Source organism: Microcebus murinus, chromosome 15 (assembly GCF_040939455.1).
Source record: "Microcebus murinus isolate Inina chromosome 15, M.murinus_Inina_mat1.0, whole genome shotgun sequence".
Classification (NCBI taxonomy): Eukaryota; Metazoa; Chordata; class Mammalia; order Primates; family Cheirogaleidae; genus Microcebus; species Microcebus murinus.
Window position 1 is genome coordinate 6,691,088 of NC_134118.1, and position 16,854 is coordinate 6,707,941.

At 49.4% G+C, this 16,854-nt stretch overlaps 1 protein-coding gene across 3 annotated transcripts in view; it reads left to right on the forward strand.

Moving 5' to 3' along the window:
- Positions 1 to 302: 302 nt before the first annotated feature.
- LY86 (lymphocyte antigen 86) overlaps positions 303 to 16,854 on the forward strand; it is a 57,865-nt gene continuing 41,313 nt past the window's right edge. For all 3 annotated transcript variants that reach the window (XR_012923209.1, XM_012737726.3, XM_012737727.3), the window contains exon 1: positions 303 to 526. Coding sequence is in view for 2 of the 3 variants with exons in the window: in XM_012737726.3 (XP_012593180.1) it covers positions 391 to 526 (136 nt within the window). In the remaining variant the exon portion in view is untranslated. The remainder of the gene's footprint in view (positions 527 to 16,854) is intronic.

Sequence of the window (16,854 nt, forward strand, 5' to 3'; positions counted from 1 at the left end):
GAGACACGGGGCTGCTGATGGAAAACACCTGGTGGCCTGTGGTTTGTCTTTGCTGAGTTTATGGCTCCACCTGGGGGTGGGGGCTCCAAGCGGGGCTGTTCTTGGGGGCCCAGGCACGAGTTCATGCATCACTTGCCAGCCCTGTCCCTGCGAAGGCAGAAAGTCAAAGCGCAACTGTCTCAGACCAGACCCGGCCGGTGCAAGGCAAGGTCCTGCGGGAGCAGCAAATGCCTCTCTCACTGCATTTTGCTTCTGACTGTGGCTCCCCGGGAGCCTAAAATTTGAGAAGTGAAACTGACCATGCCACCCCCTTCATGAGAGGAGAGGAAGGGCCTTGAGATCTTGTTATTGGACCTGTTATTTTTCTGTCGGTCCCACACAGGCCTCGCCATGGAGGGTTTCACAGCTGTCCTCCTCATCTGGACTCTGATTGCTCCGGGCAGCAGCGGTGGCAGCGGCAGGGAAGCCTGGCCCACACACCTGGCCTGCAGGGAGGGGGGCTTGGAAGTGCTCTACCAGAGTTGCGGTAAGGGCTTTTGAAACATCCGTATGTGTTTGTGGGAAAATTAAGGCCCGCAGATGTGGGCTGCTTAAACGCTTAGTTGGGGTGGGGCTGGGGAGAGGGGACCAGCAGCCCAACGCTTTCTCCACCTGCGGGGGTCTGGGAGGGCCACAGGGGCCCTCAGAGGAGGCGTGGGGGTGGAGGATGGGGCTGGCGGTGGGCGGGAGGAGCCTCTCGAGAGTGACAAAGAGGGCAAGGAAGAGAAAGTAAGTCTAAATGCAGCAATTCACTAATACCACAGAGCCCAAAAAGAACAAAATGATCAATGCATCTACCAAATCGTGAAACCTCACCAGTTGAAAGCTAGGGAAAGATGCCCCCAACAAGGCCTCCCAGACTGCAGGCCTGCGCCCCCGGCCAGCGGAGGCAGTCTGCAGGTGGAGTGAAAAGGCCACGTCTGCCCATAGGGAAGCTTCCTGTCCTCCTCTGGGCATGTCCAGAGCCGCGGCTGCAGCGCGTCACTCTGCCTCTGTGGACACTGCGCCTGCGGCTCACGCTGTCGGGGTTTTCCGTAGCACGGGGACCACAGAGGCGCGTGGGGTGTAGTTGTGACCCCCGAGGGCAAACTGCCCCGGGATTCAGCGGAGAGGATGAGTGAGCTGCAGTGAGCAGGCCAGAGCCAGCCCCGAGAGCCGGGTGTCGGTTCGTTGGGCCTCCGTGACAAAGTACCACAGAGCAGGTGGCTGGAGCAATGGAGGTTCATTTTCACTCGGTTCTGGAGGTTGCAAACCCAAGGCCAAGGTGCTGGCAGGGTTGGCTTCTCCTGTGGCCTCTCGTCTTGGCTGTGGATAGCTGTCTTGTCCCGTGTCCTCACACGGCCGTCCCTCTGCCTGCGCCGGTGTGCTCACCGCCCTTCTCATGCGGACGCCTGTCACACCAGATTAGGGCGCGTGTCACCGCCTCCTTTTAACTTAATCATCTCTTTAAAGACCTGTCTCCAAACGCGGTTCTGCTCTGAGTCCTGAGGTGGGACTCAGTGCGCAGGTTGGTGTGGCGGGGCTCTGCCCAGCCGCGGCGGGCTCCTGCGCGGAAGAGCGCAGTCCAGGCTGGGTCACGGCGTGAGTGGAGGGTGGAGGGACTGGCTGTGGAATCTGCCCCTCGGAGGGAGGAGGGGAGACAGGCTATCTGCACTGCCGGGGCCGGGAAGGAGCCGCACATGATGCGTCCGAGTGGCTGGGGCGTAATGACGATGTGGCACTTGCGCACAGCCGAGCCCCGCAACTGCCACCCAAGGAGCTGGTCACCAGGGCCGTTTGCCCGACTTGGCTTTTAAAAAGAAGGAACATTGATGAGTACAAAAAAAGTAAAAAATAACTAAGGAGGATGAATGGCCAGTGCTGGAAGCGCCACTCGCGTCACTCACCCTGTTCCCACGGGGCGGGGCTGCCCGCTGGCGCCCCTTCATTTCGGTGCAGGGTGGAAGCCAGGCTTGCCGTGAATGCTCGGGGTTAGCGTTCCCGATTCATCCTGGCATAAAGGGTTGCCAGGGCTGGTCCGCCTCCAGACTCACCCTCAGCCTGCAGCCAAGCCTGGCATGTCCTTTCCAGTCACAGCCAGCAGAGGCGCAAGCACTGGGCACATCCGGGAAAGAGCAGAGACGGTGCCCGCCATCTGGGACGGGGAGCTGCTCCATGGAGACAGCCAATGTCCTGGACAAGCCTGCTGGGGCGCTGGGAATACGGGACGCGGGCGACGCTGTTCTTGTCCAAGAGTGGCGGGCGGGTCAGACAAGTACGCAACAGGGCAAGAGCCTCGTGAGAAGGCTGTAGTAGAGGCAGGCGTTGTGCGCCAGGGGACGTGGTGGGCAGAAGAGGCTGAGGTTGGCATCTAGATCTGTCGGGGAAGGCGTCGCCCAGCCCGAGTTGAAGCTTAAAGACTAATAACATAGTAATGAAGACATCTCCTGTTCATGGCAGGCGCCACGCTAAGTGCTTTGTAAACATCATTCTTACGATGCCGATGTGTAAAACTGAAGGTTAGAGATGTCAGGTAACTTTTCCAAGGCCACACAGCTAATACTGGCAGAATTACATCCCAGGGGGCACAGAGAAGGCAAAGCATTGAGTAAGTATTGTATTTATGGACTTGAAACAAACGGATCCCCAGCCGGCCCGACTCCAGAGCCCACGCTCCAATCTCCCTGCTCTGGAGTTTTGCAAGCAGACGAGGCGGAATGAGGAGGGCGGGGGAGGAGAGCCCGGGCGGAGAGCGTGGCACGCAGGAAAGCAGGGAGATGTGCCGAGGCATAGAGTTTGGGGACCTGCGGAAGGGCTGTCAACACGGGGGTGAGAGATGAGGGGGAAGTACAGGCAGAGCCCCAGACAGGGCGGGCCGCCTGCCTTTGGCAAGGAGTGCGGCTGCATTTTGGAAAGATCCCCCGGGTCATGAATAGAGCCTGGGTATTGAGTCAGGAGCTATTTGAGGCTGGAAACAAGGTTTGTAACCAGGAGGAGCAATAACTCAGGAAAGAAACAATAAGAGTAGGAGCTGGCATCATTTCGACAGCCTTAATATCCCTGGGAGAAAGAAGGAACCTCATAAGCAGCTGCTGGGCTCTGAATACCAACCAGGAAGTGAGCATAATTTTCTGCAAAAGCAGAAGTCCTGCCCCAGCAAACTGTTCGTGCTTTGGGAAAGAAGAGAGCCGCAGTCTTTACCAAAGCAAAATAGGGAACACATGCGGTCAGGGGCTCTGCCTTCACCGAGTCACAGGACAATTCCCAGGGACCCCAGCACACGCCACAAATGCCCACCACGCATCGACTGCATGCTGCCTCTCGTACACATGGATGTGAGGTTGACTGCAGACACACACGTCGGAAGAGGAGACGGGCAGCAGCGGGAGAAGCAGGGTGAGGGGAGGGTGAGGGAAAGTGCTGTGGACAGAATGTCTGTGTCCCCTCAAAGTTTCTGTTAAACCCTAATGCCCATATGGTATTAGGAGGTGAGGCCTTTGGGAGGTGGTCAGGTCGTGAGGGCGGAGCCTTCAGAAATGGGATTAGTGCCCTTGCGAGGAAAGGCCAGAGGTTTCCCTCTCCTTCCACCAGGAGAGGACACAATAAGAAGGCGGCCGCTGTAAGCCAGGAGGTGAGCCCTCCCCGAGAGCCCACCTGGCTGGCACCTGGCCTCCGTCTCCCAGCGTCCAGGACTGGGAGAAATGCCTGTGGATTGTTTAACATCCCCAGCTTCGGCCTATAATAATCTGATACACTCCCCCTAGCTGACCAAGGGGAGTGGTAAGACAGCAGAGGTCAGGACACACGGAACAGGTGAGGCGGCGTGAAGGGTAAGGATCTGCAGTCAGCGAACCTCACTCAAACCCGGGGCAGTCCTCCCTAGGTCTCACGTCCTTGTCTGTAAAGTGGCTGTATTAGTTTCCTTTCGCTGTTGTAACAACTTTCTATTTGGTGGTTTAAAATAGCACCAGAATCAGGGTAGATTCTGCAGAACCTTCCGTGAATGCCGCACTCACATCCTGGCATTTGAGGGAGAAAGTCAGACTGCGTGTAAGAGTGGACGAGCTGCGTGTCCTCCAGGCAACGCTCCACACGTATGACCGTCGTCGCCACCGTTGGGGTTTGTGCTGGGCTTCTGATCAGGGTCGGATAGCGGAGGTCTGAGCTACGTTCCCTGGCGAGAGCCTCGAGGGTAGACCCCTTCACGTGCTTTGCCATCAACCGGGCAGAGGAGGGCCTGTGGCACATGCCTACGTGCCTGTGCGTCCCCTCCGGTCTCTCTGCTACTCACAGTGTGCCTGGCCGTAGGAGTCCTCCTGGGAGCAGCTAGCGCAGGGGAGCTGCCTGCAAACGGTAGTCCTCGGGCAAAAAAAAATATGCCTGTTTGTGAAAGGCCCATGTTTTTACATTTTTAAATAATTAAAAAATTCAAAAGAAGAATAATAATATTTGTGACACATGGAAGTGATACAAAATTCAAGTTTCTGTGTCCACAAAATAAAGGTTTATTTTAACGCAAATATGTCTGGAAACGTAGATGTCGTTTCCCCGGAGCACAGCCGCGCCCGTTCTTCCCGAGTGGATCTGGCTGCTCCCGTGCCGCCGGGCAGAGCCGCGCAGTGACACTGGCCTCGGCCCACAGAGCCTCGCGAGTTAGCCTCCTGGAACTTTGTGGAGAAAGTTTGCTTATCCCTGGTCAAGGGTAGGAAGGAATCTTTCAAGGTCTTCACAAGGTCACAGCCTCAAGTTCCAGGTCTTCCAGATGATTCTAGCCAAAAAGGGGTTGCATGGACAAGCGAGCTTGATGGCGAAGCCACCATGACTGCGAGGAATCCCTGAAAGGGATCCGTCATGGCCAGAATAATCTCTCCCTTCCGCATGTCACCTTACAGTGGAAGGATAAGCCCCTTCCATTGGTAAGGCCTCGTTTAATCCTTACGAACAGCCCTGTGGGGTAGGGAGGATGTTTGTCTCCATATTTTGGATATAGAAACTGAAACATGCATACATATTAAGTATTTTGATAAAGTAACATACCTGAGCTGTGCTATAAACCTAGGCGTCCTGACTTCTCGCCCAGTGACTTAACGCTGTAGCGTGGGGCTCTAACAGGACCCAACCTCCTGGTCCCAGAGACACAGGGGAGGCCGGGGAGAAGACGCGGCTAAGAAGATAAGTCGTTGGGTAAAAAGGGGAAACCCTAAGCAGTATGTGGACTAGCAAAAGAAGGAGGAGGAGGAGGAAGAGGAGAAAGAAGGGGATAAGGAGGTGGAGGAAGAGGAGGGAAAATGCAGGAGGAGGAGAGGGAAGGAGGAGGAGGTGGTAGAACAGGAGAAGGAGCAGGGGAGCAGGGAAGGAGGGGAAGAGGAGGGGGCAAGAGGTGGAAGAGGAGGAAGACAAGGAGGGGAGGAGAGAGATTCAACTCCGGTGACAGTTGTGCCCCTTCTGTGCCCTGCCTCCCCTCCCTAAGACATGCAGAGCTGGGCCAACCTGTCTCTTCCCAAGTCTCCGTTGTGAATCTATTACAGCCACAGAGGAAAAGGAGCACCACAGCTATAGTTTCCAGCCATGTGTGCAAAGTTTTTGTTGCAAGGTGGTGTCTAGAAATGATATCTCCCTTACAACTGTATTAACTCCCCTGAAAAAAAAAAAAAAAAAAAAAAGAAATGATATCTCCCAAATTAAAAGAGGCAAATGAAGGGCCATTCTCTTATCATTAAGAACAGCACATTTGTGGGCAGAGCCTTACGCAGGTGGCACGCTTATTTCCTAGGGTGGCCCTATTGCCCACACCCAACAACAGTTCCCTCTGCGGAGCAGTCGGTGAGCAGGGAGGGAGGGGACCCCCACCTCAGCAGTGTGTTGAGGGCTCTGGGGGTCCCTATGGGTCCTGGCCAGCCCCTGGGAGCTTCCAAGGTCAGGTTACCATGGCATCTGGTCACCATGCTTCAAACACACAATCAGCACCTGCTCTCCTCTTCTTGAAGGCAGTGGGCCTTGCCCACATCTGCCTAAATAGGTTCCACGTCTCTGACGTTCGCTACAGGTCGGCACTTTATCTGACCTCCAAAAATTCTCTTAATTACAAAGTCTAAATCAGGCCATGTGCATCTGAATAATCCATCAAGGTAACCAAACAGGACAATTAATTAGACTTCGAGAATGCAAAACAATGCCTGCAACATCTTGACCAAAATACAGGGTGAGTTGCAAGTGACCTAGCCATGTAGCAGAGCAAACAAACAAGGCATATTGATAAAATGTTCATAGACAAATTTTTTAAAGCTGCCCTGGGAGAAAAGAGATGGAGAAAAAACTATTTTCCTCAGAATCTAATAATTCTGAGGTAAATGGAGCATAAAACAAATACAAAAGAAACAACAACATCAAAAGGAAAAGAGAGCACCACAGGCCGTGTAGTCACTTAGCAATGCTTTCACACACTGCACACAGACAGCGATTTCTCTCTCCGTTTCTCTCCCAGATTAGCAGGGAGGTCACACTGCGATCAGGGAAGTAGAAACAGCTACAGAGACAAAGAGGACGACGCTGGGTGGCGAGACTGAACAGCTCGCTGCCTTGAGCGGGGTGGGGCCTCGTGGCCCAAACTGAAAGGCAGGAAGTTGACAAGGACACAAAGATGTCAACGTTGCAGTGCAGATTTTTAACGTGCTAGATGAGAGGGAACGGTGCCGGAAGGGAGTGAACCGCGTAGACTTCTGAGACCACACCACCGGGATCCCCGGGGTTTCCCCTGGGGGAACACTTCACAGCCCATCTCCAAACCCCAGACACTTTGAAAGGAGAGGCTAAGGGACTTGGTGAACAGGGACCAGAGAGAGAAAGAAGCCAAGAGCCTGTGGTCCCACGAGGCGCCTTCTGCAGGCAGGAATGCCTCCCGGTCGCCCAAGCCAGCGGGCAGCTCCCCTGGTTCTGGGAGGGCAATCTTCAGAGAGGCAGAGACGGGCGGCTGTCCTCCAGCCCCACAGCTATTAGTTCATAGAAACTACGGCATAGATGACACATTCCCGAAGCAGCGGTGACCGTGAGGTCCTGGGCACGGGTTCAGACCCAGGCCTGCCGGAGGGACAGCGCGGACCAAAGCAGCTTCCTTTGCTCCAGGAGCCGAGGACAGTGACGGTGAAAGGGCCATTCCCAGCTCTGGCTGTGCAGCGGGGCCACCGGGAGAGCCCGAGGGCACCAGGCTCCCGTGACACAGGCCCCGCTGGCCACCCGTGCGTGGGAGCAGTGTGGGAAGGCACAGCGCAGGGGCGGGCTGGTAACGGAGTGCAGACAGGCAGGTGCTCCCTCTAACGGACAGGCAGGTGCTCCCTCTAACGGACAGGCAGGTGCTCCCTCTGGCTCCTGCCCAACAACAGGGCAGGGTTTTTCACTGAAAGGAAAGGGTGCCCCGCCCAGGACGTGGGTGCCATCTAGGTTGGTGTTCGTTCCCTTTCTGCAATCCCAGGCCCTTGCCCCAGTAGCTTGTTCTGGAAGTGGAAGGGGTAGGAATCAGGTGTTAGCACGTCCTTCTGTGTGAGGCTGACGGGTGATTCATGTGCAGTGGGCAGCATGCACGTTGGCACCCGACAGCCATCCTGTGGGATCCAGGAAGGCACCGTTGAGAGTCCCTTCTTGAAATTCTGAGACAGTCCCCCCAGTGCCCTCTGCCTTCAGGACAGAGAGAGTGGTCACCAACCCAATGGCTAGGAGGAAAAAGAAAAGAGTTCCCAGCCCAGAAATCCCCACTGGCCTTTCCAAGCACAATTTGTAGTCTGAGACTCACACAGGCTGCCTGCTCAGCCACAGCCGTCAAAGGGCTCCCTTACTGGAAACTGACGCCTCCCCTTCTGGCCAGATGGAAACTGCACCAGCCCCTGTGGGAAACCGGAACAGGATCATCAGGATTCCCTGTGTCGCTCCCACGGCTGGGCTCTTTCTCCGTCAGAGGGCTTCTCTGTATGTTTCAGCGCCTGACTTAGCCTTCTTATACTGGATTTTTAAACAATTAAACACTACTCACACGACTAATAAATCAAAACTTTGAAAATGTAACAAAACAATTTTTTGTAGACATACATACATTGGCCACAAATTTATTAATAGAATTGTCTTAAGCATTTAATCAAATACAGCACATTTTTCTTAATTGCTTTAAAAACCTTCAAAAGCAGATGGAACACACACAGATTTTCACAAGATCATTTCCCTCATTATTCTTTTTCTTAACCTGGTTTCAAAAAGTTGATACCATGAATTTTAACTTATTTCTTTATTATCTTTGTAGTAATACATTCTGACCTATGTATGCCCTTATACCTTCCTAAGGTTGTATTAAATAGTAATACTTCTTTCAGTACTTTCCTAGTTGTCTAATACATTTCAGACTAATGTTAAAAACTATCACTCAGATCAGCTGGGGTTTGAGTTACTAAGTGATTCTGGGCGTGGTGGCCAGTCAGCAAGGTGAGCTCTCTTTACTTAAACTTTACCTGTTACACACTTAAGGCCATTTAAGTCCCTCGTTTTCATAAAGATCCTGCTACCCTGCTGCTTTTCCTTGAATGACGAGCCCTTTAAGTTGTGCTGGGTCCCTTCTCGTAACTCGCTGTCCTACCGTCACCATGCACTGACTTGATCTGCAAGCGTCGCTGGAAACTCACACCTGCAGTGGTTGCCCAACATATCGTTAGAAGGATCAGTTAGAGGAGGCAGTGGATTTTGCCTGCATAGCAAAGGCTCATCTTCACAACATTTAGCTAATTTGTCATCTTAGCACGTGGCGCTGTACTGCCTTTGCACGCGTGTCTTCTGTGTGATCGGTCGTGCTGATTTGACTTCCTTCTGGCTTTCTGCCTAATTTTTATATGGACCACCTGAGCTGATCCCTCCTTCTGTTCCATTTTTCCCAAGACTGCCTGGCTCATCCACAACTCTTTGTCCTTACTCCTACTTACTTACAAAGATAGAGGAAACTGCATAGTTGTCTCTGCTCTACCCATATGGATGGAAATATTCAGTCTCCAAATAACTAAGAATCAGGCCCCATGCTCGTCTCGTCCTCAGGACATGACCTAATTTCCTTCCCATCTTCGTTATCACCTGACATGCCTGCTCAGTACTTCTCAAAGACAGGTCATGAGGGATGAGGCACTGTCTTCCTATTCCCAGCAACTGCTGGTGCTGTTAATTCCACTCGCCCTGTCCAGGGGAGGAGAGAATGCCTGAGTACCTCCCCCACCTGCCCCCTCTCTGCCAGAGATGAGCACAACAGGCCACATTAGAATGGACTGTTTACAATTCCGTGACCAGTGTAGTCATCGAGGATTTGGTCTTTTTGGCCAGCTCCCAGTGGCTGTGGAGAAGAGGGACGCCTGGCACGAGGGAGGTGCCTAGAGCAGCTCTTGACTGTCAATCAACGTGATGTCCTGAGAGGCTGCGTGATTGGCTTTTGACAGTCTGCCTTGCGGCTGCCGATGAAACATCAGGGTGTGGGGCAGCTGTCACAGGACGACCCCTCCCCCTGCAGGCCTGCGTAGGGAGGGTCAGCACTCTGTCAGTCCCTGGCCATACGCAGGGGTCTCTTACGGAACTGGAACATGTTCAGGCCAGACTGAGCCTCAGGGCTCCAAGCCGAGCACCCCCTTGTTCAGAAGAAGAACCTCGGAGCCAGGAAAGCCGTGTGTCCCAGCTGTGGCCACAAAGCCGGTCAGCAGCAGAAGCCAACAGGACCCTTCCAGGAAAGTTCTGCTTCCTCTAAAAGCATGAAAACCACCATGTGAAGTGAACTCACCAATTTCAGGTCAAAGGTATGACAAAACCAAAACCAGACTCTGTCCTGTACACCCACACACCCAGGTGCGAAGGACCCTCCTTTTAGGCAGTCCTCCTCTCGGGCTGCTTTGCCCACACCCCTTCTTGCCCAACACGCTTTTCACATGAAAAGATCCTTGGAGCCTCCTTTATAATATTGAGAGATCAACGATTCCATAAATTTATTATTAGTGCAGACTTTACATAGAAATGACATATTTTCATAGAGCAGCAAAAACAAGAGCTTGTGTGGAGTGAGCTTACGCGGGCTGCCTTCCCGTGTGACAGAATTGTCACTGAGGACTCCCGCAGCTCTTAGTAAACCAATGACCATGACAGAGGACACCTGGCAAAAATAAGACAGGTGACGTGGGCCCCTAAAGCCTGGGAACTTGATGCCAGAGCCTGCTTCTTCTGATCTTTTCTCTGTTTATAAAAAAGCTTGCTGCATATAACCATCCCTGGCTATCAGATAAATGCCAAAACCTCTCCACTGGGATTGTCTGCCTTGGGTATGGATCACTGGATAGAGAATATTCCAGAGGGGAAGTACTAGGAGCCTCAAGTCTCCAGAGAATAAATTCTAGCCTGACCTACACTGAGCTGTCTGGAAGCAAAGCAGGGTGTAGAGCAGACAGGAAGATCATTTGTCCAGAGTGAACAATAGCTTTTCTGCCTCACGCTTGGCTTTGGTTGCGACTAAAGGGCAATTTGTGTGTTAATAAGTGTGCACATTTTCAATAAATACCTGAGCAAATTGCCACCAGCTATTGGTTTATTTGAACCAGCAGTTGAAGAGAGCACAGGCTTGCTAGCAAGTATCAAGTGTCCTTACAAAAATGCGCCTAAGGTTTTAGAGCCAGTGACCAAAATAATGAGCGAAAGGCTCGTATGCAAATACTGCCTGAACTCAGGATCTCAGCAGAGCTTCCTTCCAGAGGAAGTGGACCTTCAGAATTATGGAAAGCAGTGGTAGGAGAACAGGCAAGAGAGAGAGAGAGCAACAGCTACCTTCCTGCAAAACCACCTCATCCCCTACATTTTGCCCAAGCCAGAAGAGGGAGAGCAAGGATCAGACACACAAATACCCTCATGGAAAAGGCAAATTATGATTGGAGAGGATCAGTTGCAATTTACAGTAGAAAGTGACAGAGACTATGGTACTTGCCTCGTCTCAAGAAGGAAACTGCTGTTCCATTCCCATCCTTCTGGGGACCTTCGGGAGCCGTGTGGAACATGCCTTAGAGATGTCACACCTAAAAAAGGAAGCAACCAAGGTGCTGATCTCTCAACTCCCATCCGCTGTTTGTCGAGACCTGATTCTGGATGTATTCAGTCTCTGCACTTCTGGCTTAACTGTGTGCTGGACAAGCTCACCCCCATCCAGAGAAAGCCCTCCAGCAGAGAGTTATAGGTGTTTGGGGGAAGAAATCTTTGATGAGAATAAGTGCTGTAACAAAATACTTTAGACTGGGCAACTCATAAACAACACAGATGTGTTGCTCACAGTTCTGGAGGCTGTCAAGTCCAGGATGAAGGTGCCGCTAGATTCGGTGCCTGGGGCAGGCTCACTCTCTGCTTCGTAGACGGCACCTCCGGCTATGTCCCCTGTGTGGAAAGGCAAACGACTCCCTCCGCTCTCTTTTATAAGCGCAGTAATCCCACTCATGAGGGTGCTGCCCTCATGACCTACTCGTGTCCTAAAATCCTCACCTTTTAATACACTGCATTGGGGACTAGGTCTCAACAGATGAATTTGGGGAGGACACAAACTCTTAGACCATAACTGTCTGCTACAGCATCTTTGGATCTGGAACATACATGAAAGCACTTGTAACAGAATACTGGGGAAAGAGAGACCAAGATAGTCCAGACAATGTTACCTGCACACCTAGGGAAACTGTGTGGAGTGGGCAGTCTTCTGGTCTGCATATCAAGAAAAAACTGCCTTGCGATAAAATATCTGAAAATAATGGATAAAATGTGATATGAATCTTTTTGAATAAATATCTGAACTTGTAAGAAGTGATGGGAAACTTCCAGGAGCCAAAGCAAAGCAAAAGCCAAAAAATCAGAACAGAAAACCAACACTGAAGCTGTGTGTCTGCCCTCAGAAAACTAATCAGCCTCCGTTAACCAGAACTCGGGCTTCAATGGCTGTTCATGAACTTGGCAACAGTGCCCTGCACCGTGCAAGATGGAAAGTCGACCCTTCCATGAAGAACTTCTAAGAATTGTAGCCATGGTTAAAAAAAAGTGGATAAGGAATAAAAAATCAATTTTGGGCAAAACAGAAAACAAGAAAATTTATCTAACTCTGTCTGATCCCTAGGGAAAATAAAAATAAGTCTTCATAGGGCATATTATCTAGGCATATGTCATCTAGGTTTGGGGCCCAGATGTATGTAACTACCTTTATGGTTCAGAAAATCCCAAACCTAGAAATCAAATTAAGATGGTTCCTGATTAGGCACAACTCAGGCATATTAGAAGAAGAAAATGTTATTCAACTCTACAGGGACACACACCCTCAATTCACATTTCACTGGATCTCTAAAGATTTAACCATGAGCTCGAAATCCAAAATTTAAAATCACACGGAAATAAACCACCATGAAGAAGAGTCAGCAGAAAACTCAAACAGTGGAATTATATCCCTAAATATAATAGATTTTGGAAATGTAAGATATACAACATAAAATAAGAAAGTGTAACTTGTTTAAAGAAATAAAATAGGAAATCCAAAACATGAGTAAGGAAAACTATAATATCAAAAAAAAAGATCAGGGAGCTTCAAAAAAGAATAAATTAAAACTCTTTCAGATAAAATGTTTAATTATTAAAATAAAAAGTGGTTAAGTTAAAACACCAATTTTAATATAGCTGAAGAGAGAACTGATGAACTAGACAAAATGTCTGGTGATATTACTCAAAATATATCACACAGAAATAAATAAATGGAAACAATGGGCTACAGAAGAAAATAGAACAAATGGGGGGAAATGCAATTTCTGAAGAAAAATACCAGAAATTTTCCAGAGCTTTGTAAGACGTGAATCTCAGGTTCAGTAAACATAGCAATTCTCATTCAGATTCATAAAAGGAATTCCCGCGACTAAACCAGTGAGGATAAAACCACAAATCACCAAAGGAAAAAAATTGCTAAAAGCAGCAAGAGAAATTACCTAACAAGGGGTTATAGACTGACAGCAGATTTATAAATAGCAATAGCAATATTCTCAGAGAAAAGAGAAAATAACAAGCAACCTAGAATTCCATATACAGCACAGCTAAATGTCATTCAACAGTAACAGTGCATTAAAGACTTTTTGGACAAACAAAATATAGAGTGTTTTCTCCCAAAAGAACTTTAAATAATACTTCAGAAAGAAATAAAATGATCCCATACATACGTTCTGAGATGCAGCATGGAACGGCAAGCAAAGAATTGGCAAATTTTAACAATCAATGAATGTGGTGATGATAATGTTTAATTTGGAACAGGAATGTATTAGATTTCTATTGTTACATAACAGATTACCCTAAAACTTAGCACCATGAAACAACAGCCATTATCATCTCAGTTTTTCTTCTCTGGAGCAGGAATTTGGGTGTGGCTTAGTTGGGAGTCTGACACAGCACGATCGAGGTGGGCTCTGGTCATCCCCAGGCCTGGATCTGCTTCCAAACTCACGTGCTTATGCGGCAATGGGAAGGCCACAGAAGATGCCCTTCCATGCTCGCTCACGTGGCTGTCAGCAGGACTCAGGCCCTCAGTGGCTGTTGGCCACAGAGACCAGTTCCTTGCCGTGTGGGCCTCTCCCCAGGCCGCCCACAGCATGGTAATGGGCTTCCCCAGAGTGAGGGCCCTGAAAAAAGAGGGTGAGAGGAGGTGAGAAAGACAGACATCACAGTGTCTTTGTAGCCTCATCTCAGAAAGAGCATCCCACACCTTTGCTGTGTTCTGCTGCTGAAAGGCAAGTCACGGGCCCGCTCTAGGGGAGGGCACTACACAAAGGTGCGCACGCAGGAGGGGTCACTGGGGCCACAGCGCATGCTGCCCGACACCAGGGAGCAGTGCAGCCTGAAGCCATGCACATGTAGGAGGGGCTGCAGACTGAACGTAAGGCGTTCTGATGTCCTTGTCCTTGCGTTTTTCAGGGATGAGCGCAAAGATAATGGTTAATTATGCACAATGAAAAGCTCTAGAGATCCGTTGCACAACAAAGTGAATATACTTAATGCTGCCGAACTATACATCTGAAAATAATTAAGGTGCAAATTCAATGTCATGTGTTTTTCACCACAATAAAAATAAACAAATATATACATATATACACACATACAAAGGCAAAAATGGTAAAAAAAAAAAGTGCTCCAAAACTAAAAATATAATATATAACTTCCAAACTAGTAAAAGAAAAAATCCAAAAGACAAAGAGCATAAAGAAAACCCAAAGTCATATGAGAATTATAAAGATATCAGAGGTTCTAATAAATACAAATTGACTAAATAAGCCTCATAAAAAAACAAAGAGTGCCAGATTGCATTTGAAAAGTCAGCTATCTGTTCTTTAAAGAAATGCACCTAAAATATAGATCTACAGTGAACATTATATTTAATGGCAAAACATCAGAAGCAGTCCCTTCAAAATCAAGACACAAAAATGCTCATCATCACCGTTTGAAGTCCACAGTGTACCGAAGGCCCTCACCAGCACAGCAAGATAAGGAAAAGAAAATGTTTAAGAATTTGAAAGGAGGAAACAGAAATGTTATTATGTACATGCAATGTGACTGTCTACACAGAAAAACCTAATCTACACCTTACTAGAATTAATGGGAGTTGAATTAACAATCTATTTCAGGGCCAATTTATTATTACACATTATCCCAGGAGAGAGCTAGCCTGTGTCGCTTTAGTGAACCCATTTCCACAGGGGTAAAGTATATCATTAAATGTTCAACTACAACTGCGTCCCTTCTCCTGTGATAAATATCTAGGTTGCCTCCCATTTTTTGCAATTGCAAACAGTTGTGAACATCTATTATTTATGTCTTCTGTGTCAGAAAATGTGTCCCAGCCCAGGACTTTGATTTCCCCACCTCTCTGAAGCTTAAGCCCAGGCAAAGATATTTAGGATAATTGCTCCAGTTTCATCAGTTGTGTCTAGTAATCTTTCCACACACACTAACAGTGTTTGAGCGTTAGGTTCTGAACAGACATGAACAGATGGCAAGCAGAGGCTGAACGACATCCAAGTGGTTACAGCAATGGTGTTAAAGAGAAGGGCACGTATTGAGCCAGACCTTCTGGAAACTTCTGCCGTGATGCAGAAGATAAACTCACACCCTGTGTTTAAGTTATGCGTGGGGTCGTGGAGGGCAGGAGGGCCGTGGTTGTTTGGCAGGTGCAATCTTCTCATGCAGTCCACTTTCCTGTCTTACTTTTCGTGGCAGCTTGCTGACTTTCAACATAATTCTTTTTATATTTTTAACAAAAGTGGTTTTTTAATCATCTAATTAGGAGGGAATACTCGAGTGTGTCGATATGGGAGGCAGAGAAATGAGTCCTTTCTTTAGGAATTTATTTTGCTGGTAGAGGGGCCAAGTCCACGGCAGCTGCCACTTTTCCTGTCTGGCATCGACCTGTCAGAGCTTGCAGTCTTATGTTACTCATGCGGCCGGATCCTACTCCCGAAAGGTCTGTGTTACACGAGGGACAATGGGAGTTTCCCATAGAAACCTCTCTCTCCTCCCTGCCAGGGAGAGCTCTATTTCAGGCTGGGTGTCCGGCAGGCCCATTCTTGCCCACCCACCGCTGTGAGAAACAGGGAGGAATGGTGAGCTGGCTTTGGGAATGAGGGATTCAACAGCCCTGATTTCAGCAAGACATCCGTAGGCAGTCCCACACCCTTTGCGTCCCCGAGAAGCCCCCTGGTATCTTTAGGGAGCCTGGGACCCCATGCCCTGGAGACACGGGGTCTCATTCTCTTGGAGGACCGAGCCTGCGCTCTTGCCTGCAGGCCTCCTCTTCCTTTGAGTGCCTCTCAGAGGGACACTCCTCTGCTTTTCAACTGGGGGTGGCCCCATGCAGAAGCAGCGTCCCCCTGTCCCCTCGGCAACACGCTAACATGGAAAAGGAGGGTCTGCATGAGCCAGCTCTGTCAACAGGGTTGCTTCCTAGGAAAAGTACAAATTGATTTTTTCCCTCTCATGGATCTGCAGGGGGCTTGGAGGCAGCCGTGGACAATTCATTATCATGTCTGCAGAGAGCAAAGAAAAAAACATGGTATATTGATCTCATACTGGAAAGCGTTTAGGAAACAAACCCATAAATAAGTACAATGATTATGTGTCACTTAAAAGTTAAAATTAAAGAAAAAATTAACACTTGTTCCATAGGCCTCTGAGTGTGGCCAAGGTTGCTTCCTGTGCCTTGAATGCAGCCTTGGCAAAGAAGGGCCCTGGCCAACCAAGACATGGCTGCCACGGGCATCCCTGCTGCCCTCCCCTAGACAGGCGTTAACAGCCAGCCGTGGCACCTGTGGTCTCAGTCATTCCTGGGGACATCCTTCTCATCTCACGGAGGAGTCCTGTGAGATCTGCACAGGCTGCGTGGGTACGGAAGTTGCTGACCTCATATTGGACGACCTGTCACCTCCTAATTTCTCCCCAGAGAACCAGCTTCTCTAGCAAGTCTCTCTTTTGAAGGGACCTGCCCACTGGACCTTCCTTGCGTTGCTGGTAGGAATTATAAAACACACAGCCACCCTGGAAAACCAGCGGCAGTTTCCTATAAAATTAAACATGCATTCACCAAAGGACCCAGCAATCCCACTCATTGGCACTTATTGCAGATAAATGAAAACTGTGTCCCTAAGAAAACCTGCACATGAATGGTCATGACAGCTTCCTTCATAATAGCCTAAAATTGGCCAAATGTCCTTCAACTGCACATTTACCAACAAAAGCCCTTCGTGAAATCAAGCCAGTTGTGTTTTTGTGGTGTTTGCCTTGAAT